Source organism: Rattus norvegicus, chromosome 6 (assembly GCF_021556685.1).
Source record: "Rattus norvegicus strain SHRSP/BbbUtx chromosome 6, alternate assembly SHRSP_T2T, whole genome shotgun sequence".
NCBI lineage: Eukaryota > Metazoa > Chordata > Mammalia > Rodentia > Muridae > Rattus > Rattus norvegicus.
The window spans coordinates 126970428-126996046 of NC_141539.1; the positions used below are offsets into that span (position 1 = coordinate 126970428).

At 46.2% G+C, this 25619-nt stretch overlaps 1 protein-coding gene across 3 annotated transcripts in view; it reads right to left on the bottom strand.

Annotated features, from left to right (window-relative positions):
* Positions 1–7398: 7398 nt before the first annotated feature.
* The window catches only part of Fbln5 (fibulin 5), a 78592-nt gene continuing 60371 nt past the window's right edge, over positions 7399–25619 (bottom strand). For 2 of the 3 annotated variants that reach the window (XM_087552357.1, NM_019153.4), the window contains 5 exon segments: positions 23274–23393; positions 19841–19963; positions 18761–18887; positions 15354–15549; positions 7399–8363 (listed from right to left, as the gene is read on the bottom strand). In XM_087552357.1, coding sequence (XP_087408483.1) covers positions 8202–8363; positions 15354–15549; positions 18761–18887; positions 19841–19963; positions 23274–23393 — 728 coding nt within the window. In that variant the 3' untranslated portion in view covers positions 7399–8201. 3 annotated transcript variants of the gene reach the window in all.

Sequence of the window (25619 nt, forward strand, 5' to 3'; positions counted from 1 at the left end):
ACTCAGACCATCTCATTCTACATCCCTCCCCCTTCCCACACACTCTCCAACCAATGCATGTTCTAAACAAACAGTAAAAGACCCAAACTAGCCCAAAATGGAAGGAAATACTCTGGCTGCCATGAGAGGGCCCAGATTTGCAAGCATCATGTGCCTCAGCCTCTCATCTGCATCTAGTTCCCTTCTCGACCTCCAGGCAAGCTGCCCTCCAGTGCACACTGGTGAGTCTTTAACACCTCTACCTGGGGCTCATGCTGAATGATGTAATGCATGTCTGTCCAACTGTTTGTCAAGTTTTGTGCATTCTACTCTGTGTAAATTTTACCTCAATAACAAGAGAGAGAGAGAGAAAGAAAAAAAGAAAGAAAAAGAGAGAGAGGGAGGGAGGGGGAGGGAGGAAGATTGCTGCTTTGTTAGATGTACTCTGTCACTTTATTAAATATTTTTATGATTTATGTTTGTATCACTCTGTGTGTGTGCCTGTGCAGGCACACATGCATGTGCATTTCTCTAAGTGTATGCATGTGCAGCATGTGCATTCACGAGCCTAAAGAAACCAGAAGAAACTGTCGGAGTCCCTGGAGCTGGAGTTAGAGAACCCAAATCCTCCGGTATCAAGTAAAGTTGCTCAACATTTTGATGGAGTGGAGACAAAGGGAATGCTGAGAAGATTAAACAATGCATTCTGGGAAGGAGTGGGGAAGACTGGTTCCTGCACAGCCACTAGAAGAAAACCAGTCTGTTAAGGGATGGAGAGATGAGATTGGAAAGAGCTCCAAGAATGGGTGTCTCTCATAAAGAATGGCCACATGTTCACAAGAAACACTGAGGTTCACACAACCAGAGAAGGAGACTTCCTTTTGGGAGCAGTTACCTTGCTCAAAAGTGTTGATCTGAGAACTGGTCCCATGTGTTTGTTTTTTTTTAAAGATTTATTTATTCTATGTATAGGTAGTGAGAGTGAATAGCAAGGGTTGGATAAGATAGTAAGAGTGAAGAGCAGGGGTAGGGGTGAGGTAGTGAGAGTGAAGAGCAGGGGTAGGGGTGAGGTAGTGAGAGTGAAGAGCAGGGGTAGGGGTGAGGTAGTGAGAGTGAAGAGCAGGGGTAGGGGTGAGGTACTGAGAGTGAGAGCAGGGGTAGGGGTGAAGTAGTGAGAGTGAGAGCAGGGGGTAGGGGAGAAGTAGTGAGACTGAAAAGCAGGGGTGCGGGAGGGTAGTGCGTGTGAACAGCAGGAGTGGGGTGAGGTAGTGAATGTGAAGAGCAGAAGCAGGGGTGAGGTAGTAAGTGTGAGAGCAAAAGTAGGGTTTCAGTGTCTCAGTGTTCGCTGGACAAAGCAACTTCTCCCTCTAGTCATTTGCCCCAGCCCTGTAAATGCTTCAAATTGGGCAACCTGCTCCTCTTTCATGCTTTTTATTACTCCCAGATTCTTGTCTACCTAGGAGCTATTCACCCACTACTTGCAATATATATATATATATATATATATATATATATATATATATATATATGTGTGTGTGTGTGTGTGTGTGTGTGTGTATATATATATATATATATATATATATATTGGCTTTGATGATATAAATGCCCTAAAATAATAACATTTTAAAATTTCATCAGGAGCTGGAGTTGTACTTCATGGTTGAGCACTTGCCTACCATGCTTGAAGCCCTAGGTTCAATCCTCAGAACTGTGCAAAGGAGGGGTGGAGGAGCAGAAAGAAAACCAAGGGCCTTGCTCCCCCAAATAAGCCAGATTTCTGAATGGGGAGATCCCTTGGCTGCCTGTAGTACTTCTGGAAGAAGTCCATGATTTCAGTAATGCCTTTGCCCAAGAAAAATGCAGTCCTATTATGATCCATAGACTTGCTTCTTAGGAAGGTTAGCAAGTACTATGTGGAAATGTCAGCCTAGGGGCTGGAATTAGAACAAAATGAGACTGCAGATTTGCTGAAAAGACCTGGAATCGCAGCTTGGCTTCAATCATGCCCTTTTTGGTAAACGTTTTAAGAACAGGGATGCAAAGCAGTTGTGCATGCAACAGGAGTCCAGATGCCTTCCTTTAAAGGCTACGTTCTGAAAGGTTCGTATGCGTAATTTCAGAAAACTCCAAGCACCCATGATAAAGTGTAGCAGCTCTCCGATATGCACAAATCTTTAAGTTTCTCCGGCGGGGCATAAGGCGGTGCAGTGGGTAAACAAATGTTCTCGCTGTGCTTAGACACCTGAGTTTGATTCCCTGAATCCACAGAAATGCGTAAGAAGACCACCAACTCCACAAAGCTGTCCTCTGACCTCTGAGCACATGACATGGTCTATGTGCCCACACATGTACGTTATGCACACCTAGAGTAACAATAAAGGGAAAAAAGTCCAAAGTTTTCTTTGGAGAGAAATGTGAAAAGTAAGAACTAGAAAAGGTCTAGGTTCAAACCAAAACATTTCTTCCCAAAACCAAAATGACTTTTCAGTGGAATCAACCTGTCTGATGGCTCTGTGGCCCCTGGTCAATGTTAATAATGTATGGAATCTCCATCAGTGGATGCCACCGTAGTGTTCATATTTGCATCTATGTGCAGTGTGCTGCTGCTTTCATTCTCACGTTTCTGATCAAGAACATTCCAAATTCCTTGGAGGGAAGGATGCTTCTGGTGCTGGCCCTGCTGAGGTGCTGGCCCTGCTGTAAGACACCAGCAATGCTCACTCATGGGTTGACACTTATCCTCTCATGTCATAGTTTATTTCTCGCTAGATGCCAGCTAAAAGTCACGATAAAGACCCCTTAGCAAGTCAGAGATTCGAGTGGAGATAATCGTCTCAAGAAATCCGCTTGATGACTCTTGTGTATCCTTATGTTCTGAAGTCTCTGGTTGTGTTTGTTTATTTGTTCGTTTGGGGTTTGTGTGTGTGTGTGTTTTCTGGGTTTTGTTTTGTTTCTTTGTTGCTTTGTAAGCATCTTTTAGTTATCCTTAGGGACTCCAACCATCTGCTAAATAAAGGGACTAAAAAATGTTGGCATAAAAAAACTTCTATGAAAAGAACAATGTCTGTATTTGCTGGTGTGGTGGTGAATGTGAACAAGTTTAGAGCCAATGACGAATTTGGCTAAATTTTCACTTTAGAGAGGAAAGAAATATCAAAAATGCATAACAGGCCAAATTAAAAACAAATTACTTTTTGTATGCATGCGCATGTGTGGCACCTGGAAAACCTACTTGTATGTGTATGGGTGAGAATATACCTGCAGAGGTTAGACGATAGCTCTCAAAGATAGTTTTCTCCTTCCGCCATGTAGATTGCAAAGACGGAACTCAAGCCGTTAGACTTGGAGGTATGAACCTTTACTCACTGAGCCATCCCAAAAGGAACTTTTTTGCCTGACATGTATTTTGTTCTTCTATTAAATGTATTTAATAACTGCAAACAGAGGGCATTTTGTTATAAATGTCAAACACAAGTCCATGTGTGCTCATGAGAGTTTTGGTTGTATAAAATAGATATGGTGTAGTGATCATTAAATTCTAACTAAAAGAGGTCATGTTCCAATTTTGTCTGGTGATTCATAGTCAGATAAGTGTGTCCCCAGAGGACCTCGCACCATAGTTCTGAAGCCAGCAATGAACTCAACCAAAGATCTTTCTCTTGTGGAAGAGGAGGTGGGAAAAGCCTGAGGGTGAGGAAGAGTGCTGTGAAATGTTGTCTTCTGGTCAGAACATGGCTACCACACCCATGAGCTCACAGCAGCTGATGTTATCTACACGAGACCTGCACAGGCTCAAACCAATCAAAAGCCCAGCAAGGTCAAGAATACAGCTCCCATCCTTCCTGAGGTGCTATTGGTAGCTGGTAGCTGCTGGAGGAGGTGAGAGAGAATCATTCCTTCTTAGGGTGTGGCTACCGGTAGATTTCCCAAGCACCAGTGGAGAGCACAGATGGGCAAGACGGACTTGATTTTGTGGGTTACCAAAATTAAAAAATTTTAAAGAGACATTAAGCTTGGAAGAGGATGAATTGGAAGAATAAGGACAGGAGGAATGGGAGGGGTGTGATCATGCATTACTCTCTTATGAATATAGGAAATTATTTGTAAACAATAAAGTAAAGTGTGGTGCTCTCTTAAGTGAGGACCTTTTACCACTTGGATTTCATCTGGAAAGACGTGTAGAAGGGGGTAGTCACTTCTGTGTCACGCAGTCAGTCGCTTCCCGAGTGACCGTTTTGGCTCAGGATGAGCAATTAGTCCACAGTACAGTTAACCCCAGGACCACAAAAATACATTTAAACCGTTGAAAATGAAGTAATCAGAAATCCTTAAGCTTTTCACCATCTGGGCAAATAATACTCCTGGGGCCAAGACTGTTACCTAAGGAAAAAACTTGCGAGTGTTACCAGAGCCTGCAAGGCAACAGGTAGGAGGATTTGTGCCAATTAGAAAGTGTTGTGGTTGGCACACTTCTGGGAAACTCTAAAACTGCCCTTTAATGGAAATGCTGGCTGCCATCCCCAAAGTACATCGTGGGGCCTCTGAGAACGTTAGACTTAGAAGCAACTAAATGGAAGCATTCGTCTGTGGGGAACAAAGATGATTGGGTGGTCGGTAACACAGGATTTTGGCTGGTGTCTTGGATCTTTTTCCGGCACCTTCTTTTCATCGATTCCTTTATTCTTTGGGATCTGATGGAACCAGGGTTGACTTGAAAGACTCAACTTCAGCTCCAGCATGCAGCAGTACTGACAAGAGACAACCCTGGGGAGTCCTGTTATATCAAGAAGCCTGAAACAGCCAATCTACTAGGCCCCACATTAGAGTACAATGCTGTAATTCTGCCAGCAGGCCAACCTCCACCCCCAGCCATGGGAGAAAACAGAATAACATCCAACTATTTCCAACAAGTGGGTGAAACAAGCAGCCTTTTGGGTTCTGGGAGCTTCTAGAACTCTTCTGGATGTTTTGAGTTTGGCCCTCCGGTACACATTCCACCACGGGCCATTCTTCTCTTGAACTTTTAGGCCCCAGTGTATGTTAAGATAAATTGGTCCCACATGCCTCTTATTCATTTAAACTGAACTCATCGGCAATGTTTTGAAAGAACAATCCAATGGCCAAGATCTTTCTGGCCTGCTTTTATCAAGCCTTTTGGTGCCTTTTTTTTTCTCAGAAGCAGGAAGGCAAATTTGGACAATGACAACTAAAATATAAGGCTAGGGACTTGGGTCTACCTAGTTCCTAAGATAACACCTTGGGAACCAATAGGTTCAGAAACCACAAGGCAAAGCTTCTCAGCCTCTGTGTCACAGGGTGAGTTGAGCCCATGCTGTGCTGAACCTGGGTCAATGGTTCTGTCAGAGCTTGTTAGCACTCAACCTCTCTTCTCTGCCCTGTCCTTGACTCCTAAGCCTCCTCACAATCACAGTGCCTGGATTGGAGGGTGCCTTCTAGCCTTTGAGCTCTAGAAAGAGTCTAGCTAAAGGAATTTGTCCTTTTCTCCAAGCTTGCAAACTGTAGCCGCTATGTCACTTGAGCAGGTGCTATTAATGTTACCTGAGCCTGCCAGAAGGCTCACTGTTGGACACAGTTTAGAATGGACTTATTTTAGTTAGGGGGGGAAAAGTGAGGCAGAGCTGTGTTGTGGACTGAGACACACTCTGTGGGCTGTATTTGTCAGGCTCTGGCAGGGCCTCTCAAGAGACAGCTATATCAGGCTCCTGTCAGCATGCACCTCTTGGCATCCCCAATAGTGACTGGGTTTGGTGACTGCATGTGGGATGGATCCCCATGTGTGGCAGTCTCTGGATGGCCTTTCCTTCGGTCTCTGCTCCATACTTTGTCTCTGTATTTCCTCCTGTGAGTATTCTGTTCCCCCTTCTAAGAAGTACTGAAGCATCCACACTTTTGTCTTTTTTCTTCTTGACTTTCATGTGGTCTGTAAATTGTATCTTTGGTATTCCAAGCTTTTGGGCTAATAGACAAGTAACTTAGGAGGTTTGAAACCCCATAGGAAGAACAACAATATCAACCATCCAGACACCCCAGAGCTCCCAGGGACTAAACCACCAACCAAAGAGTACACACTGAGGGACCCATGACTCCAGCTGCATATGTAGAAGGTGGGCCTTGTTGGGCATCAATGAGAGGAAAGGCCCTTGGCCCTGTGAAGGCTTGATGCCCCAGTATAGGGGAATGCCAGGGCAAGGAGGTGGGAGGAAGTGGTGGGTGGGTGGATGGTTGGGGGAGCACTCTCATGAAAGCAGGGGTTGGAGAAATGGGAGTGGGTTTCTGGAAGGGAAACCAGGAAAGGGGATAACATTTGAAATGTAAATAAAGAAAATATCCAATAAAAGAAAAGAAAAAAGAAAAAAGGCAGGCTGAGGCTGCTCAGATGTAGGTGGTTATGCTTTTTGCCTCTGCTGGAGAATCTGATAACCCATGGGTTTCCGAATAGTACATGTTTTTAATTCCAGCACTAGGAGGTAGAGGCAATCAGATCTTTAAATTCAAGACCAACCTAGTCTACATAATGAATTTGAAGCCAATTAGGGCTACATAGTAAGATTCTGTCTCAAAACAAAACAAAATACACACACACACACACACACAGAGAGAGAGAGAGAGAGAGAGAGAGAGAGAGAGAGAGAGAGTCTATGCCTACAATCAAAACACACACACAAAACTAATCTATTGCCTTCTAACCTGGGGGTCCAAGGTACAGATTTGGATGTCTTGGAGGCATTTATCACCAAGAGGTAGGATAGGAGCCTCCATAGCTTGGTCCTACAGTTGTGTCTTTGGATCTCAAGAACATTTTCTCCACCTGTTGTCTCCTATCCATTCCTAGGAATGGCCATGTGGGCAGCCATATAATCTGGTCTTCTCTGTGCCTTGTGCTCTTTACCTCTGCCTGAGAAGAAACCCAGAGCTCCAGATCAGGGAAGGGATGACAAGACTAAAAAGTTCTGGAAGAAACTGTACAGGTGCTGAAGGCAAGGTAGCCAGCACTTGGCCCTCTTCCTCTTTAACAAATCTTGATGCTCAGGCCCTGCCTAGGACCAATAGCATCCAGTTTCTGGGGATGGGTCCTGCTTAATCAGGCTTCCTTCTACAGAGGGTCAAGGGCCACTCACTGGTTTACAGGGATTTGACTACATTTCTGGCCTGTATCCTCTGCCCTCTGCCCTTAGAGAGAACCCCCAACAGACCACATAAGAGAGCAACTATGAGAAATCTTGGGGTGGATTCTGGTCCTCACTTTCCACCACCCTCATTTCTCAGGCCCCCATCTTTTGCCATCTTGATTCAGTTATGAAGGAGGTTTCAGCCCCTCAGAGACCAGGCCACCACACAGATTAAAAACAACCCCAAGCACTAAATTATCCTGGGTGTCAAAATTAACCAAACACAAAATTTCTTCAAATATTTAATCAGTCCGGATACCTCTGTCTTCCAACCCAGTTGGGTAAAAACTCTTAAGAAAGCATGATTAAAGGGGTCTTCATAAAAACTGGGCTAAGACGCAGGGAAGGCTGAGGTTAGAAAGACTGAACATAACATGTATCTGAGGCCTTCTGGAAGGAATTCTATCACTTTAAAAACTCAAAATGAACGAGAAAAGGTTAAACACTCATACAAATTGTAAGAACAACTAAAACTTCTCTTATGCTGAAAATACCAGACGTGATTTTAAAATAGACTCTTTAAAAACCTTTGATCCTGCTGTGACGTGTTCCCATAGCCTTCTCAGCACATGCAAGAAGCAAAATAGCTATACCCAGCATTTCCCATGAGCTCATGAGGACTTTTGCAAAGCAGCAATGCAGCAAGAGATAGAGGAAGGAGGGGCAGAGGCAAGAACAAGCTGCTCAGTCTTTGAACACAGACTCCTACCCCAGCAAACCTAATCTATTTTCCTTTTTAAAAAAAAAAAATAGAAATAAATGGAAGGCCTTGGAGAGTCACTTGCAACCTCACATCAGGGGTCAAGGAGAATACTTTTGGATAACTGCATCATAGGAACTGGGGGCATGGTGTCCTTCAGAGTGACAGTCTGCGATAGTACAGGTAGGGGTCAGGATGCTAGGCTGATGCCCCAGGGAGATGTTCAGCAGGAAAGGTGCAATGTCTGTCTCGCTCTCATTCTTGCTGGTTTCTTCTCTCCTCCTGTCCCTCGGCGCTGGTAAAAGGCAGTGTCAGAGGCCTTAACCCGAGGCTCAGAACGGATACTGGGACACGTATATCCGCAGTCGGATCACGGAGCTGCCTCTGAAGTTGATGACAGTGTTGACGGTGATCATCTCCAAGTCCAGCTGGATGTCCCGAGGCCCTTTGATGGGGCGTGTCATCACCAGGGTGGCACTGATAGGCCCTGTTTGCTGTGGACAGAACCAGGGGCACCAGTCAGAAATGATACAGTGTTAGCGGAAGGAATGGCTGGTGGCAGCTGCCTAGGTGAGGATGCTACCTTAGCCTGCTTCCCTGAAGCTGGGTCACTGGGATACCTCAGTGGTGCTCAGCTTTTGCTCAGATTTGTCCACCCTTTACCTGGTAGGTCTCACCTGAAAGATCGTGTCCTAAGGCAAGCCTTCTGATTTGATTCCCCAGTCTAAGTCAGACCCTGCCATGGGGGCTTTAACTTTGCACATGAGAGAATTATTCACTGTATATTGAAAGAAGGAATATATTACTATATATAGTTGTGTGTGCTGCAGACTTGGTCCATCTCTGTATCTCTAGAATACAGTGTGGTACCATTATTTAGAAACATGGACCATTAGGCTCCATGGAAGACCTATTGAGCTAGGATCTGTAGTTTGACAGGCCCCTCGATGCTGGTGGACACATAAATAATTTAAAAATGCTGACCTTAAAGCACCAATTTCTGGGCTGGGGTGGGATGCCCTTATGTAAGGATTATCTTAAAGTTAAATCTCATTATTCCACTCTAGAAACAAACAAACCGAGGCCTAGTTGGTTAAATAATTGAATGGGGTCATCCAGGTAGAGCCGGGGAGTTCCATTTCATTCTAGCTGGTTGTAAACCTCCACCCCCTTTCCATTAATCAACAATTATTAGAAGAGACGATGGGCTTTAAGTCTTCTCTCCTGTGATGCCCGGAATAGAGGTACCCGGGACCAATGCAGCAGACAGATATGGGTGTCTGCAGAGGAAATAGCATGAGTGAAGACTTGGACAGGCTGGGTAATCACTTCCCAGAAGCTGCAGTACCCAGAAAATGAAAGGAACAAACTCTATGAAATCAAGGAACTTGGCCTGGATAAAGGCACACCAAGCATTTACTTTGTCTCCATAAAGGGAGGGCTCCCCATAAAGCTTGGAACTTCCTCCAGGATCGCTCACTGGCATGACAGGGTGGGGCTGTCAGACAGGTGCGGGCCAAGCACTAGGCCTGCCTTGTCCATCAGGCTATCGGCAGTTATCGGAGTTATATGCAATTCCCTCCTGCCACTGGCTTTCCGGTATTCCTTTCCGCATCCATGTAATTGGTACCTCCTTGTGCAGGTACCTTGTGCAGACTTCCTTCTCAGACCTTTCAAAACCCCAGAGCCCAGGGCCAGGACTTCAGCAGGGACAACTATGCAGGGAAATGGCCACAACACTCACACGTTCAATCATTTTGTCAGTTCTCACTGTTTTCTTCAACGAAGGCCAAGGGTGTAAAAGACCTTGACCTGAAGGTGGCTGTGAGGAGGACAATTTGTCTGAGCGAGAAGTGGAGCAGGGAGAAGCTTCCAGGCTACTCTTTTAAACAGTGTCTTGAGTGTATGACATAGTGCTAGACCCGCGTAGCCTCGGAAGTCATTGAGTGCAGACTGGCATGGCCAGAGCCTTCGCACCCTGGAAAAGGCTTGCCCGTAGCATCTGGAAGTACTCAAGTGCCTGCTAGGACAGAGGGCAGCCACCTTCCCCACCAAATTCAGCTTTTAAGGCATCACTAAAATATCTGCCCTAAGAAACCTGGTCATTTGGTGGCTTTGGCGACCACTACTTCTAAACAATGGAGAGAACGTATCTCACAGAGGGAACATTTGCCTAGTACATATGAAATCCTGGGTTTGATTCCCCAAGATCTTATACACCCCAAAAGTTGTCATATGAGGCCAGGCATTTGGCTATAACTTTTGCCCATTTCTTATTTAGCCCTACACTGTGAATAAGTTACAAGCTACGACCTTCATACCCCATAAGGTTATACACAAGTGCGATACTAGAGTACCTGACTCTAAAAGACTTTTCAATCAACAGGTCCTCTGGCTCTCCATTTCCTGCCATTACCTGGCATGTATTGGCTTTGTTAGTTTGTTCTGCACGTCCACCTCAGAGTGTGTGCTGGGGCAGAAGCCATACCATCATTGTGTCTGAATTCAGTACCTGGCTCAACTCTGATATAAGTGAAGGTGCAAGAAGAGTGCAAGTGGGTGACCAAGAAAAGAGCAGAGCCAACCCAAAGGACAGCCCACCTGATCCCTGTCACGATGGACTAGACATAATGTGGCACAGTCTAAATGATACTCCTCTTTCTTCTAGTTCTAACTGCACCACAAAGTCCCCTAGTAAATGCCAATACAAGCTTCTGTCCAAGGCTCAGCTCTTGACAGACTGCTCACGGGGCTCCACAGGCTATGCCTGTGCATGTGCACACATCCTTGGGTATGTATGTGTAACATATGTTCATGTGTGCGTGCATGTACCAGTGAGCACGGATGCGCATGTTTGAATGCGGATGGGTGTGTGCATGTATAATTGGAGGTGTGTATTGCTTGTCTGCTAACGGAACACTACTCCCAAGTGCTTCTTTTAAAAAATCAATGAGCATCAGTATGGGAGAGCCTGAATGGCCACGTGACACTCCAGTTCCTCGGGTAGCATTCCCAACTTTTCCAAGCTCTCAGAGGTAGTGGCTTTCTTACAACTTAGCAGTGGCAGTGGCAACAGCAGTGTCTACTTATTAAATGCTTTCTATTGCTACAGAATGCTCTTCTTAGACCTTGACACTAGAAGAATAAGTCAAAAGTACTCCACATTCTGGGTCCTGAGTAATAGCTGCCAGTCAGGTTGCTAGGGCAACCGCCAACTTCATCACTGAAAGTCTATGTGGACTATAATGCCTGAAAGAGAGGTTTGGCATGGCAAGTAGCCAGCCAGAGACCCTAAATGCCCATACAGGGAAATGGTCAGTGGGACACTCATAGGCAAAATCATCATAGTCATCGTCATCATCATCATCATCATTGTGGTCCAACATGGTGTAGCAAGAATTTGAGTGTCTGCCTCAGAAAGGGCATGACTCCTGGCTACAGTGACAAGATATGGACCCTGGTTGTCAGTTTCATCCTGTGTCCTATCTGTGCACCTTGTCTCTAATCCTAGAGAATCCAAAAAGCAATGCTGCCCTTGCAGAGAGGGGAAGAAAAGGGCCGTAAGCACCACCTCATCAGGGCAATCAGAAACTTGACAGTGAAGGAGACAGGGGATGTGGTTTCCATGTCAGTCGGCAAGGATGTTGAGGAATGAGAATGAGACAGTGGGATGGTTATCAAGGAACATTCCTGGAGTCTTACAGAAGCAATCTGAGATATCACCTGGGTGTGTACAGTTCGAGGCAGCAAGGGAGAAATGGGCAAAGTGCTTGACAGTTTCAGTCCCTCCAGCCCTGCACATTTGACAAAGTCATTCCGTGTTGCAGATGCCATGATAAGTGAATGACCTCAGCTAATCCTAAAGCAAATAGCATTGGGATCTTCTCTAGAGATCAGGAAACTGAGACTGAGAGAGTTAGATAACAAGGTCGGGAAAAACTGGAGAAGACCAAGGAACAGGACTTAGCCCAGTCACAGTACACAAAAGGGAGTAGCCCTGAGCAGGGTTCTGAGCTCTGGATGACGTCATGCTCAGAAGCCCAGCCCGTTGATCCCACCAGTCTCAGTGTGCTTCTCTCAAACCCCGGTGACTTCCCCAAGGCTCACTCCAGTCTCAGGGACAGTGTTAGAGACCTTGGCTACCTCCCCTATTCTTACGTCCCTTTGGTCATTTTATGGCAGGCCTATGTCCCTTTGTTGCTTCTCTTCTGAATAAAATTTAAAAGCTTACAGGTCCTTCTTGGCCATAGGAAGATATATGCCTCATACAGCTTTGAGCTCACTATCCAGTGTTTCTTAGCTGTTATGGCAGTCTGGGCCCAAAGGAGGGTCCAAAGAATGGGGTCTTACTCCTGACCATCCCATCTAAAGGACAGTCTCCTTTTTCTACCATCCCTGGGCACCTCTTAGGCTGGTCACCAGAGTGACTGTGGGGCTCAGGGGAGTTTAGGTGGATGGTGTTCAGAGGAGTGACCTGTTGCCTCAGTAGAGCTCCTGCTCTGCTTGGGGCTAGAGGGCAACTGATGCAAGAATAATTAATGATGAAATCTTAAATCCCTAAATGGGGAGGGCCATCGCTTTACTTCATAACAGGAACTCCTGTGTTTCCAGATGAAGGACACTGGGGGACTGGGCTTACCTTGAGAGGATAGTAACCCCATGACTTGGCAGCAGTGAGTTTCTTGAACATACACCCAGTGCATATGAGCTCAAGGAAGGATAGACACATACACACACACATACACACACACACACACACACACACACACACACACGCGCGCGCGCACACACACGCAAGCACGCACTCCATGACACACATGCACTATCCATTCATCTCTTTCGTCTCGCAGAAAGTTCTCCACTACCTTCCCCAACTTTTCCCCAAGCCTTTGATCCTCCTGTTTCGGTCTGAGCCAGCTCTAAGCCAGCTCCACGAGTCAGGTAGTCACACATGACCTGATTCTGTTAGGTTATCGCTGGTAGTGGATAATGTTGGTGAGAACACACTAGTCCCTAGGATTGACAGCTCCAGAGGCAAGTATTGAAAGATTCTGTCAAGGGGTCAGGGAAGGGCATGAAGTTCAAAGATACAGCCCTGCCGTAGGTCCTCAAATGGGTCTCAGATTAAATGTATAAAATAGCCATAGGCCTATTCTTCTGAGTATAACTCCTAATGGTGACTCTAGAGGATCCTATCCAGGCTCCTGGATTTAGTGGGCCAAATAGTGAGGTCTCAATCCAAGCATGATGCAAATATAGTAAGAAAATAAAAGAATTTTGAAAATGATTTTAAGAGTCTGAACCCAAGGACATGGGTGTTCCTAAGTCAAACCACAAGGCTCTCTGTAAGAGGATGCCAGAGGGCACTTGGCCATATGCAAAGGAGGAAGCAGGAATAGTAATGTAAGTGAGTTGGAGTGACGAGGCCGCAGTCAGGGTGTACTGGATAGTTTTATGTCAACCTGACACAAGCAAGAATCACTGGAGAGGATCGAGCTTCGTCTGAGAAAACGCTTCTGTAAAACAGAATGCAGGCAAACTTGTAGGGCATTTTCCTCATTGGTGATTTACAGGGGGGAGGGCCAAGCTCATTATGGGTGATGCCTGGGCTGGTGGTCCTGGATTCTACAAGAAATCAGGATGAGAAAGCCCTGAGGAGTAAGGCATAAGCAACATCTCTATGTGGCCTCCGCATCATCCACTCCTGCCTTTAGGCTTCTGCCCTGTCTGACTTCCTTCGGTGATGGACTATGACCTTAAGCCAAACCAACCCTTTCCTAACAGCCTGCTTTGGTCCTGATGTTTCATCACAGCAATAGAAATCCTGACTGACACACAGGACATGTAGTGATCATCCGAAACTAGAAGATCCAGGAAATGCTTCTCCTCTGGACATGGGACATACGGCCCTGCAATGTGTTGGTGTAGATGCAGAAATGATTTCAGGCATTTTAAGTTCCAAAAGCATAAAGAAAATTATTTCTGTTGTCTTAAGTTACCAGGTTTGGGATCATTTGCTACGAGAGCCACAGAAAGGACTATCCTGTCATGTATGTGTACATGTGTTTGAGTGTGTGTGCTCGTGTACACATAGGTGTTATGCATATGTGTGTACATGCATGTAAAACAAGAGGTCAATTCATAATCACTCTCTACCCTTTTTCCCCTGAGACAAGGTCTCACTATAGCCATAAATGGCCTAGACATTGCTATGTAAACCAGGCTAGCCTAAACTCCCAGAGATCCATCTGCCTCTTTTTCTGTAAACATTGGGATTCAATGGTTGCCACCATGCCCGACTCCACTTCTTCTTTGAGACAGGGTCTCTCACTGAGCCAAAAACTCACCAATTCAACTAAGCTGGCTGTCCAATAACTCCCAGGAATCCCTGTCTCCAATTCCCAGCACAGAGAGCTCATGTGTGTATTATCCTGGCTTCACCATCTAAAACAGGTCATCTATAGAGATGAAGCTCTGGAACCTTTCCCCCGGACAAGTGTTTACATTCATACTAAAATATGACAAGAATGGTTATAGACCCGGGTAGGTAAGTCACTCCAGGGACCAAAGAGATGAGAAGTCCAGCCACATACATGTCACCGTACTGAAGATATGACCGCGGTGTGGTACTAAAGGTATACCCACGGCGTGGCATGAAAAGTGTACGCATGGCATAGCATTGAAGGCACATAACTTGCTGTGCAACGTAAACGCACTTTAGGACATGTGCTAGAATGTTCTACAGTGTTCTGTGTCTGAGCTGTTTCAGACCATAGCTGCAGGTACTAAACAACACTTGAGATGCGACAAGTACCAGGGAAGACATCATGATTTCATGGTGATCCATTCAACTTTAAGAGTGCCAGTACCTACTACATAGGCAGTCAGTAGAGTCCACACCTGAGAGCTCTGCTTTCCTTTCTTTTGTGCTGGCATTTTTTTAATGCTGTATTTCAGCCTTTAAACATGCACAGTAAGTGTATAATATACTTGTCAAAATGTAAATGAATGTGTAAGCGAAGGAGTGGAGCCTCTTCCATCGTTTTGAAACTAAAACTGTGTCACGGCCTAACTTCTTTCAAGAGGAGGCTCCTGGGACACACGAAGGAAAACCGTGCGGAGAGTGGTAGACGAGAGTCTCTGCGGACTAGGCTCCTAACCTCGTCTCTTCCTTCCACGTTTCCCACGTGATCTATATGCTTACCTGCTTCCATGAAATGTGACTGTAGAATAGACCACACAAGGCTGTTATTAAAGATAGAAATCACCAGGTAGCAAGTACAGAAGAAGAAGGGAGAGCAATAAAACAAAAACAATCAACATTGACCTTTGGCCTTGACGTGAGTGAGCACACACACACACACACACACACACACACACACACACACACAGACAAGACAGTGGCCTTTGTTAAAGATGACAGCCATTGTTAAAGATGGTGGCCATGGTTACTGACGGCAGCCATGGTTCACACATCCTCTTACCCGCATGTAGAACTCTCGACCCTCGTTCCCAGATTTGATCTGGAAAATGTAATAGGCGCCAGGGTATCGGGTCGTTGCTTGCATCTGGAAGATGTCAGCAGGAACAGAGCGTCCTGATACCACATCCATGTCCCGAAACAAGATGGTGAATGGCTGGTCCCTGCAGCCAGTATTCTCAGCAGGGCACATACAGCGGCTGACAGGAGAGAGACCATGTGAGTGCTCGATAAATCCTTTCCAGGCATTGACTGTGCCTTCTCCCTCACTCGAAAACAAAGCCAAGTTGTTCTTATCATGCAGTGGTGTAACTGGAGAGCATCTCTGCTCCCAGTTCTGATCTGAAGGCTCTCTACAACGGGGATGAGATCTGCTTCCTAGACAGCAGCTTTCCCTGGCATCGAATATTCTGGATACTAAAGGATATAACTGGATCTCTGGTCGTCAAAACACTGGAATATTCTCCGGTATGCTTCCCATGTGTCATGAATTCAGACAAGTGAGGTCCTATAGCCCTCACTTCCCAGTCAAAGACATGCGTTAAAAATATGTAAAAGTGGAGGCTGGAGAGATGGCTCAGCAGTTAAAAGCACTGGTTGTTCTGCTAGAGGACCAGGTTTGACTCCCAACATCCTCATAGCAGCTCACAGTCTATCTCCACTTCGTTCCCAGACTTGGCAGCTCACAACTGTCCGTAACTCCATTGCCAGGGTGATCTGATGTCCCTGCTGGCCTCTTCAGGTACCAGGCATGAAGATGGTATATAATATGAAGGCAAATCCCCATATTCATTTTTTAAATGAAAAATTATATTAGGCCGATGGTTCTCAAGGACCCTCCACAATCTATTGCGCTCAGCTCAGCATGCATGGACTATAACTGAACCAATACACCAGAGCCCAGAACTCACTGGACATTTCAGAAATTCAACATTAAGTAACACCACGTCCTCAAGCAGTTTACCTTCTAATGGGAGGAATACAAATATTTAAAAGCAGCTATTCATAACACAAAGAGGATCGTTTCTAACCCTAGGAATAACAACCTAACAGAAAGCCATAGGCATCTGTTGCCAAGGAATGCCTAATAGAATCGCCTGCTGGCTTATCCATCCATCGTTCCTCCATTCCTGAAACCACCCCGGTGGGGCAGAATTCACAGCAGGAGGTGAATACAAAGAGGCGCCTGGACTTAGAATTTAGATAGGAAGTGGAACTGACAGTTTTTGCAGGTAGACTGGAAGCTAAGGGACAATGACCTAAAAACAACAGTGTTGACCCCCTCAGTGCTGGCCACTCTGTCACTCGTCTCTCATCTTGGCCTCTGTGATGGCCTCCGAACAGTTTGCCCTTTGTCAAACTAAGTCAGGTTACACGTCTCCTGTACACTCTTCCGTGGGCACTCAGTGAAGCCTGAATGAAAACTGAACTCAAGTTTTAGCCTCTATGCGCCTTCTGGATTTGTCCACTCTGCCCCCAACTTCCTCAGCCCACTGCTCTTCACCTTTCCTATGGGGAAGGAGCTAGACTTCGTATGGTCCCTGTAGGCTTAAAGGCCACCCTGGCTTTAATTCCCTTTATATATGCTGTTCTCTGGGCTCCTCCAGTCTCCTGTTAGTTAACCTCACCTCAACTCCCCGCCCTATCCAAAGGTCACTCTCTCAGTGGGGCCTTTAGATTCCCAGAACAGTTTCAGCTTCCTCTTTCCTTGTCTATAAACTCCTCAGTGAGCCTGCCATTATGTACTCATTCATAAGCCAATCCGCTTGCTGTCTTTCTCCTCTCCTAGACTTTTAATGGGTCTCAGGAAGTCCGCATTGCCAGAAGTGAGCTCAAGCTGGACAATAGCACGATTTCTGATGGTTAGATAAAAGCCAACATTCCTCTGGAACTTGTGGAACAGGTTCTCTGTCCCCAAAAGGAGCCCCTCCCTGCAGTTTCTGTCCACCCTCTGGTCACCCTCTCTCACAGTTTCTCCTGCTCTCTCCCTCTAGCTCTTGCTATCTCCTGCTTTCTCCCACTCTCTGGCTTCCCTTGCCCTGATCATGTCCAATCTGTTTCTTTTTCCTTTCTGCTCTGGACTTTGTAGTTGTTACTGGATATTTTCTCTCTCACACAGTAAAAACCTTCCCCCATAATGCTGGCAGTTACTTTACTGTGCCTTCTCCCACACACCGTTAAGCTGTCCAAGAGCAAAGCCACAACACCTACCACCAAACAGAGTGCCAGGAACAGTTAACAAGCAAAAGGCTACAAAGAAGCATCAAAGTATCATTTTGTTAAGACCACAACCCAGCCGCCAAGTCGAAAATATCCCGGGTGCCAAAATGATCACATTAAAATGTCACGTGTCAGAGAGAAAATAATTGTTTCCTAAAAGAAAATTGGAAACGGGAGTGATGGCCCCCAGCCCGAGGAGGGTGGTGAACAGCTGGGGGAGGGGCACTGAGCAGAGATTTGAAAGATGGGGTGGGTCTAGCCTGGAGGACATGGAAGAAATGCCTTCCATCTGGCAGGAAGTACATGCACAAATGCTGGGAGGCTGGGTCCACCGGGTATTGGTCAAGGTGAGAACAAGTCCTGTCCCAGCTGGCAATCCTCCTGCACAGGACTCCTGAGCAGGCAAGGAGCCATACACGCCCCGAGGCATAGAAGGAGGAAGTTACTAAGCTTTTTCAGGGCAGAGGTTTCACTGGTAGGGTCTGATCAAGCCTGCCAGTTGAGCAACTTCAGTTCTCGAACAGATAAAATCAGAGAGACCCAAACATAGAGAGTGGCTTAATGCACTATTGGGCTACTTGGGGGTTTGGAATCAGACACTGGAAGGCCCCTGACCTAAAGAATTTCTTAGAAGTACAGGTTATAGCGACATGTGACATCTCTGAAGGAGCCCCTATCCTGACTTTGTCCTCTTCTTTGGTCCATTCTTTTTAATCACAGCAGGAATTTCACTGGTAAGCCCTGGATCTTCTTTGAGAGAAGAATGGGATGGCTGTGGCAAATCCAGTCCTTCATCTCCACCGTGAGGGTTTGCAGTTGCTGTGGGAGGAGGCTTATAACTGACTGTGGAGAGGAGGGCAGGTGTACATGTATGTGCTGCATGTATGCTGTGCATGTATGCTTTACATGCAGGGTGAGGAGCAGAGATGGGCCAACATGAGATGGAGATGGAGTGGGGATAAGAGGAAAGAAGAGAAACACAGAGAACCCCAGGGCTCCAAAACCCATTCCAGTGCCACCAGCTTGAAGCTGTCTCCTCAATGTGATTACTAGTCATGTGTGCCTTCAGGACTTCAGAAACTTGACTAGGGCAGATCTCCTGATTCCTTGGCTCAGGAAACTTCCTTTATAAGGTACTGACAGCCTCCTGAGCCAGCTCCTTCCACTCCCCAACGATTAGCCTTGACTTACTTATCCCCAATCAGCAGATAAGGCTCCTCGCAGACGATGGGGTCGATACATTTGAAGCCCCCTTGCAGATTGTAGCAAGTCTGCAGGGGAGTGCATGTGTGGTTCCGGTGCTCACATTCATTGATATCTGAAATGAGGGTAGAGAAGAAGCATGGTGTTAGCTGTTGGGGGTGGAATGAGAGAGAGAACCACCTGCGTCTTGTCATCCAACATGGCAGCCATTGGTTCCACAGTTACTGGGCACCCAAGACATGGGTAGTGAACATCGAGAGGTGCTTGCAACAGGAAATAGACACGAGACCTGTATAACTTAGTGAAAAGGATTTATAGCATCGAATCAGTGACTTTTACATTGAGTACATATTAAAACTATAAACATGACTTTAAACAAAATTTAGCATAAAAAGTAACCATAACTGTCTATATTATTTTTCATGTGGCTAATAGATGAGGTAAGCCAAAAGGTCCCCACTTATAGTAATTCAAGTGACATCTCTGATGTCCATCACCATGGATAATTCTTGTTTGCTATTGGGAATGAGATTAATACTGGGGCAGTCATTTTGCAAGGGCCCAGTAGCTACAGTGCAGGACTGTCAATCTGGAGAAGACTTAGCTGTTTTGTATTCAGGGTCTGGACTCTGTGAGGGACGCGGTATTCAATCTCTAGGAAGTCAGAGAGACCCAGCTAGACAAGCTGCTTTCAAGGCAACACGAGAAAGCTGACGCCGATCACTCAGTGGGGACCCAGCTACAAGAGGCCTTAGTTAGGTCCAAAGCAATCATTCTTGGGGTTGCATAGGTCTGTCTTCCTGGTAAGATAGAGACCATCCCTCAGAAAGTGCCATCTACCTTTACAGAGTTCATTATAGACATGTAAACAGCCCCTTTCCTGGCCAGAGGACACGTTACTCAGAGAGAAGAGAAAGATACCTTCAGGACTTCAGAAAGTCCTGCCCAAAGTTGTCAGCCCAACCTCACCCAACCCTGCCATCTTCCTGAAGCAACAAGATTGCACAGAAGGGGACATCCAGATGCCCATCTGAATCAGCCTCATCCAGCCCCTCTGGGCAGTCTTACCCTGGCAGCTTCGGTTATCTTCCAACAAGACGTAGCCTGGAGGGCATGAGCAGAAGTATGAGCCCGGCTGGTTCACACACTCATGTTGACAGAGGAACTCGGAGAAGCTGCACTCATCCATATCTGAGAGCGACAAGGTATAGCTGTTGATTATTTTCCCAGACTACCTCTCTTTCCTAAGAGACGATGACTTCAACACTATGAGGTTGCCGATCTACTTCTTGATCACACCTATTGATGCTGGGCTTCCTCCCTGTGAGGACACCCACTGACATTTGTAGCAAGGAGCAGAGCAGGCACAACACCTCTCTGGTGGCCTGACTGCCTCAGATGTTCCTTAGAACAAGAGATACAGCAGTCTCTACTCAGCCTAGAACCATCCTGCAGAGGAGGGCAGGGGGCAGCACTGTCCCAACAATGCTACCATTACTCTGCATAGACCTTGGCAGCTGACATAGGAGCAGGCATTCCAGAAAAGTCAACTCTTGATCACACACAGAATTTGGCAATGCAGGCCCCATTTGTGCCTCATTTGACAGGCATGCCAAAGAAAACACGTTTTTCTTGCATTTGTTGTTTCCCGAAAACTTGCTTGCCCTGGTCTCCCCACGTGACCTGTCCTCGGACTACTCTGTAACTCGCAGACCACTGATGGCTCAGATCACTCCAAGAGAGTGTTGGCATGGAGACTGCCTCTTTGTCTTTGACAAACCCACATATCGCATGACTAATGCTTTCTTTATCTAAGAAGGGAACCTCTCCCCATCTTTCTGAGCTGTCCCCTGGCCATGGGTGAGGAGTCAGTAGACTTAGGATGTAATCCACCAACTGGAGTTAGAATACCCCAGTATTATTTAATCCTCAACCAGCTTTGCAGAGAAATCTGGGTCACTCCAGCTCTAGCCCATCATGACATGTCATCAATTGTGTGCAGGTTCCATTAACTCCTTTACTAGATGTTAGTAGTGATGTCTATCAAGTCCCAAGGCCTGCTGGCTGTCGATCACCACATTAAATGTTCAACATGTCTCATCATATTTAATCCTCATCTCAACCCTGAGAAGAAGGTGTTATGACTATTTGAATTAAAAAAAATGTAATGAGACTCATGGGTCTTCGGCAACTAGACCAAGTTCATAGACCAAATGATTAAATAGGAAATCATAGATCTGAATATGGCATCTCAGAGCTACTCTGATGCACATGGTGGGTAACACCCCCTGAATAACAGCGGCTTGGAATCTAAAATCATCAGATCTGGGAGTACCTATGTGAGAGAAATACCCCAGCAAAGTTAGCTCCAGTGTGGGATAGGAGGAAAAAGCCCACCCCACCTCCTACTGGGTGAAGGAGGGTCCCCAACTCACTACATTCTGGTTTGGCTTTAACATCTGCAATTCCAGAAATCCCAGAGTTTCTCTTTTCCCCCACAAAGGGCTGTGGCTCCACCCTCCACTGAAAAGCCGAAATAGAAGCCAGGTGTCTGGCAAGGAGTACATGTTAGGCCATTTCTATTCCTCCATGTGAAGCCCTATCTCATTTCTAGGATCAGCATGGCTTAGCAAATCCCAGAAGGACACAGGGAAAAGGTTTAGGAGGCTCTGATGCAGCAACAAGGGGCTACCCCAGCTCTGAGAGCCAACTAAGAATAATAGTGTCCCAGTATCTAAGGAAAGTACACAAAACACAGTCCCTAGGCTACTTCTAGCTGTCTACAAGGCCTGCCGGAGCCAGGGGTCCCAATAAAGCTGGTAGAAGGTAGTATCTGGTGACCATGGAGAATATATATCATTTAGGATCAAAAGAGAAATCCTGCCAAACTAGAAAGGATTTGGGCTCCTCGTGAAGTCCAAAGTCCCTAATACTTAGAGAAAATTCATTAGGACCATGGCATTGAGGAATGCCAATTTGTCTAGTTTTTATGACTACTCCATCAAGATAGTTATTTAACAAGGGGGAAACTGAGGCTTGAGAAGCTCCTTGACCATGGGAAGTAGTGACTAACAGAAGCAGAGTTTGAACCCAACTGCATCTGGCTCCAGGGTCCCTACCTCAAGGCCCTGACAGTGGTCAGTAAATGTCTATGGAATTTCAGGTAATTCTGGGGAAAGTACTTATCCCATCTCACAGTGCAGAGTTCTCCACATCGCTCAGGACTTTGGCCCAGACTCCCTGAGGAGTGCCATGAAAGGAATTGAAATAGAGGAAGAAAGGGACCTTTCATGCCTTTGGGTATTTTATTTCTGAATGCGGGGCTGGCATTTAATCAGGCTGAAGCTCTGTAACTGCTTGCTGTGACTCTGGGGATGACCTGGTCCTGGAGAGAGATGACCATTTGTTTCTGAGAACTCTGTCCCTAGAACATCCCAGTCTCAAGGGAAGCTGGTAAACAAGTCTCATTGACAGCCTCCGTAGGTTCCTGTTACGTTAAAACCCAAGACTCTCTGCATTCTGCTGGATAATTTTCACACCTAGAGTGTGCCTACTTTTATTTTGGAAAAAAAAACACATCATTAACGTGGACTGAGCTAATTTACAATTGCAGAGGACAGAAAACCTGGTGGGATGATTTTACTTTAACAAAAAATGTATAAAGAACAGACAGACAGACAGACTCACAGAGCCCATGGATCTGTGTTGTATGGGATGCCACAGACTAAATAAATATAAATAAAATGTGTTTCTTAGTTTCAAAAAGTTCTAACTTTCATGATAGTTTTCTGACTAGGAATTTAACTTTCTGGGAGGAAAATCAAAAGACGTTAATAAGATAATTACAACAGACTGGAGAACCTAGCCAGGGAAGAGAATAGTAGCACCTGCGTGTGGATGGAATTTATTTAAACTGTCAGTCAAACCACCACAGCTATGTTCTGGAAACGAATCCCTCAGATTTATTCCCTCAACAGTGAGGCTTTTCCTCACTGACTCCAGACCTGTTTACTGCATGCTCCCTGCACGCCAGGCCTCGTGCTGGGCCAGGATTACCTGATGACATTCCCGAAGTATATGCATGTATGGGTATGATTTATTTACTCAGTGTCCTTCTAACCTCCTGGCAAAAACTATTATCCCTAAATCAGAGTCCTCCATAAATATCATCTATACCATTTTCAGTTTTGATCCAGTGCTGAGAAAGAACAGATAACTCTCAGATCAACTTGCAAAACTGGGCGAGTTCTTCCTCTCACCAACTCCATCCCAGATCCAGACACTGGCCTTTCCTTAAAGTCAGATGACCAGGAAGGTGAGACTGAACTCCACAAATCAGGAAGTGACTCATCTTTGTTCTGCGTGGTTATGATCCCATGACGGTAGAAAATGTCCCCAGCTAGACACACAACCAGGAAACCAGAGGAAACACCTGGGATGATCCCTTGCCCCAGCCCCGGATCTCTGAACAGGTGGACAGCAACACTGCCCAGGCCATTACCACTGCAGTGAATGCCATCTTCCTCCAGTTCATATCCTGGGTCACAGCGGCAGATGAAAGAACCATAGGTGTTGACGCAGGTCTGAACACAGGGGTTCTCAGTTTCACACTCGTTCACATCTGTACAAAACCAAGGCGCGGCATCACTATTAGTGTGACCAAAGAACAAAACAAGCAAGCAAACAAACAGCCACACACACAAATGAGGCAGAAACATGAACTGGCAGCAAAATCTATCACCAAGAGCCCAGATTCCCAGGTACCAAGGATCCCCCACCCAGGACCTATTTGACCATGACTCATGCTCTGTGAGTCTATATTAACTGTCAATTTATAGGATCCAGATGAGCCTTCGAGCACACCTATAAGGAATGTAGCCTCTGGCCATGCCTGAGAGGGATTATGTGGAGTAAGTTCACTGAAGTGGACAGCACCATCCTCCGAACCTGGATCCTGGACTGAATACTTGGAGAAAGTGAGCAAGAACTAGGTTTCACCACTCTCTGCTCCTTAACTGTGGGCACCATGTGACCCGCTGCCTCCTCCTGCTGTGGCCTTTTCATGATGGTGGACTGTAGCACTGAATCATAAGTCCCTTCTCCTTCAAGTTGCTCCATCAGGATACTTTCTCATAACCACAGGGAAAGCAACTAGGACCATCCCCAACATGTACCCTGAAGAGTGAGAGCCTCCATGTGCATGCCCTTTCTAGGGTGGCAAGCCAGATGGGAGATGAACGTGCCACACACAGCATCTGTGTGTGTGTGTGTGTGTGTGTGTGTGTGTGTGTGTGTGTGTGTGTGCACTTGTACCTATCAGGAACTCCGTCCTCCCAGACTCACCCACAGAATTCCCAGGCAGAACCCACTCTTGCCCGTCTCTGATTTGCTCCTCCCTCCCCCTCGCTGACTTGTGTCAGATAAATAATCAGAGCAATTCTGAGAATATGCTTATTATGAATCAATAGCTTCACTGGTTATTCTTGTAACGATCCTGTTTCCAGACCATTGCCCCTGCCCCATTCTCCATGTTACATAGGTAAAGGAAAGGATTAACAAAGAGTACAAAGAGTAAAGGCAGAGGCCTCCTCCTCAGCGTGGTGATGGTTTCACGTCAATACTAATGGGATAGTGCGCCTACAGCAGTGTGCTGTACTGTGTATCAGTTAAACATTGGCAGAGGTGTTTTGATGCTTCTGAACATTTAGAGACATGCCCCAATTCACATGCCAATGAGGGCCTGGCTAGAACTACAGCATGGGTTAGGAACCTATCCATAATCCACAGGTCTCATGCTGTATAGCTCATCGAGGTGGGGAACAGAGGGAAGGAGATCTTTCTGACGCTGGCATCAACTGATCCTTGGCAAGCACCCCCTCCCACACGTCACGTCACATGCTTATCGTGGCTGTTCTGATTAAGAGACGTTTTTCTCCACCTCACAAGTCCAGTTAAGCCTCTTAAGGCTCTGAAAAGAGCCCTGAATGTTCTCAGAAGTAAAGGCCTTTGTGGTAAGCAGCTTTTGAGGGGCCTCATATAGGGGAAGGCTAATCCCATGCCCACAAAGTGCCTGCTTCCTGCCAACTCTGGAGCCATAAGAGGAAAAACAAACAAGTGAACAGCCATGTAGGAAAGGTCTGGTGAGATACCAGGCTGCCCTGGTGCCCACACACACAGTACTCATGGGAGACTGGGCATTTCTCCATCTAGACAGGGGTGGGACTGGGCAGGAGCATGTCCCTAGTGTACTAAACCACATACCATTTTAAATAGGCCAATGTTGCTATACTTTGGGGCCAGCATCCTCGGTTTCTGGCCAGACACTTGCCAATTGGTAATGAATGAACTCAATACTGCTTCCATAGCTCAAAACTACTTTTGATAGAACAGAAAGAGTTAAACGCCGTGCACCCTAACTGCCTCTCTCTGCCAGATTTTCCAGTGGTTGCTTCAAAATCCCAAAGGCAGGGGCTGAGGCAACAACAGTTCAGTCTGAGAAGTACTTGTGTTAGCATGAGAATCTGAGTTCAGATCCCCAGAACCCACATAAAACGCCAGGCATGGCTGCATGAGCACCAAGGCCAGCTGGCACGGCTCCACCCAATGCTGGAGAGGTGGAGATCAGAGGATCAATGGGGCTTACTGGCCAGCAGCCTGAATCCTGAGGGCCAGGTGCCCCAACCGATTCACTGAGCCCTTGGCCTTCCTCTCAACTCTGCCACAATCAAGCCACCTGACTTTGACCAAGTGGCTTTACCTTTGTGAGAGTCAGTTTCTTTATCTGTGGATCATGGCCACAAATACTCTTCTGTCTATAAGACTATTGATAGGGTCAGTGAGGTTAACA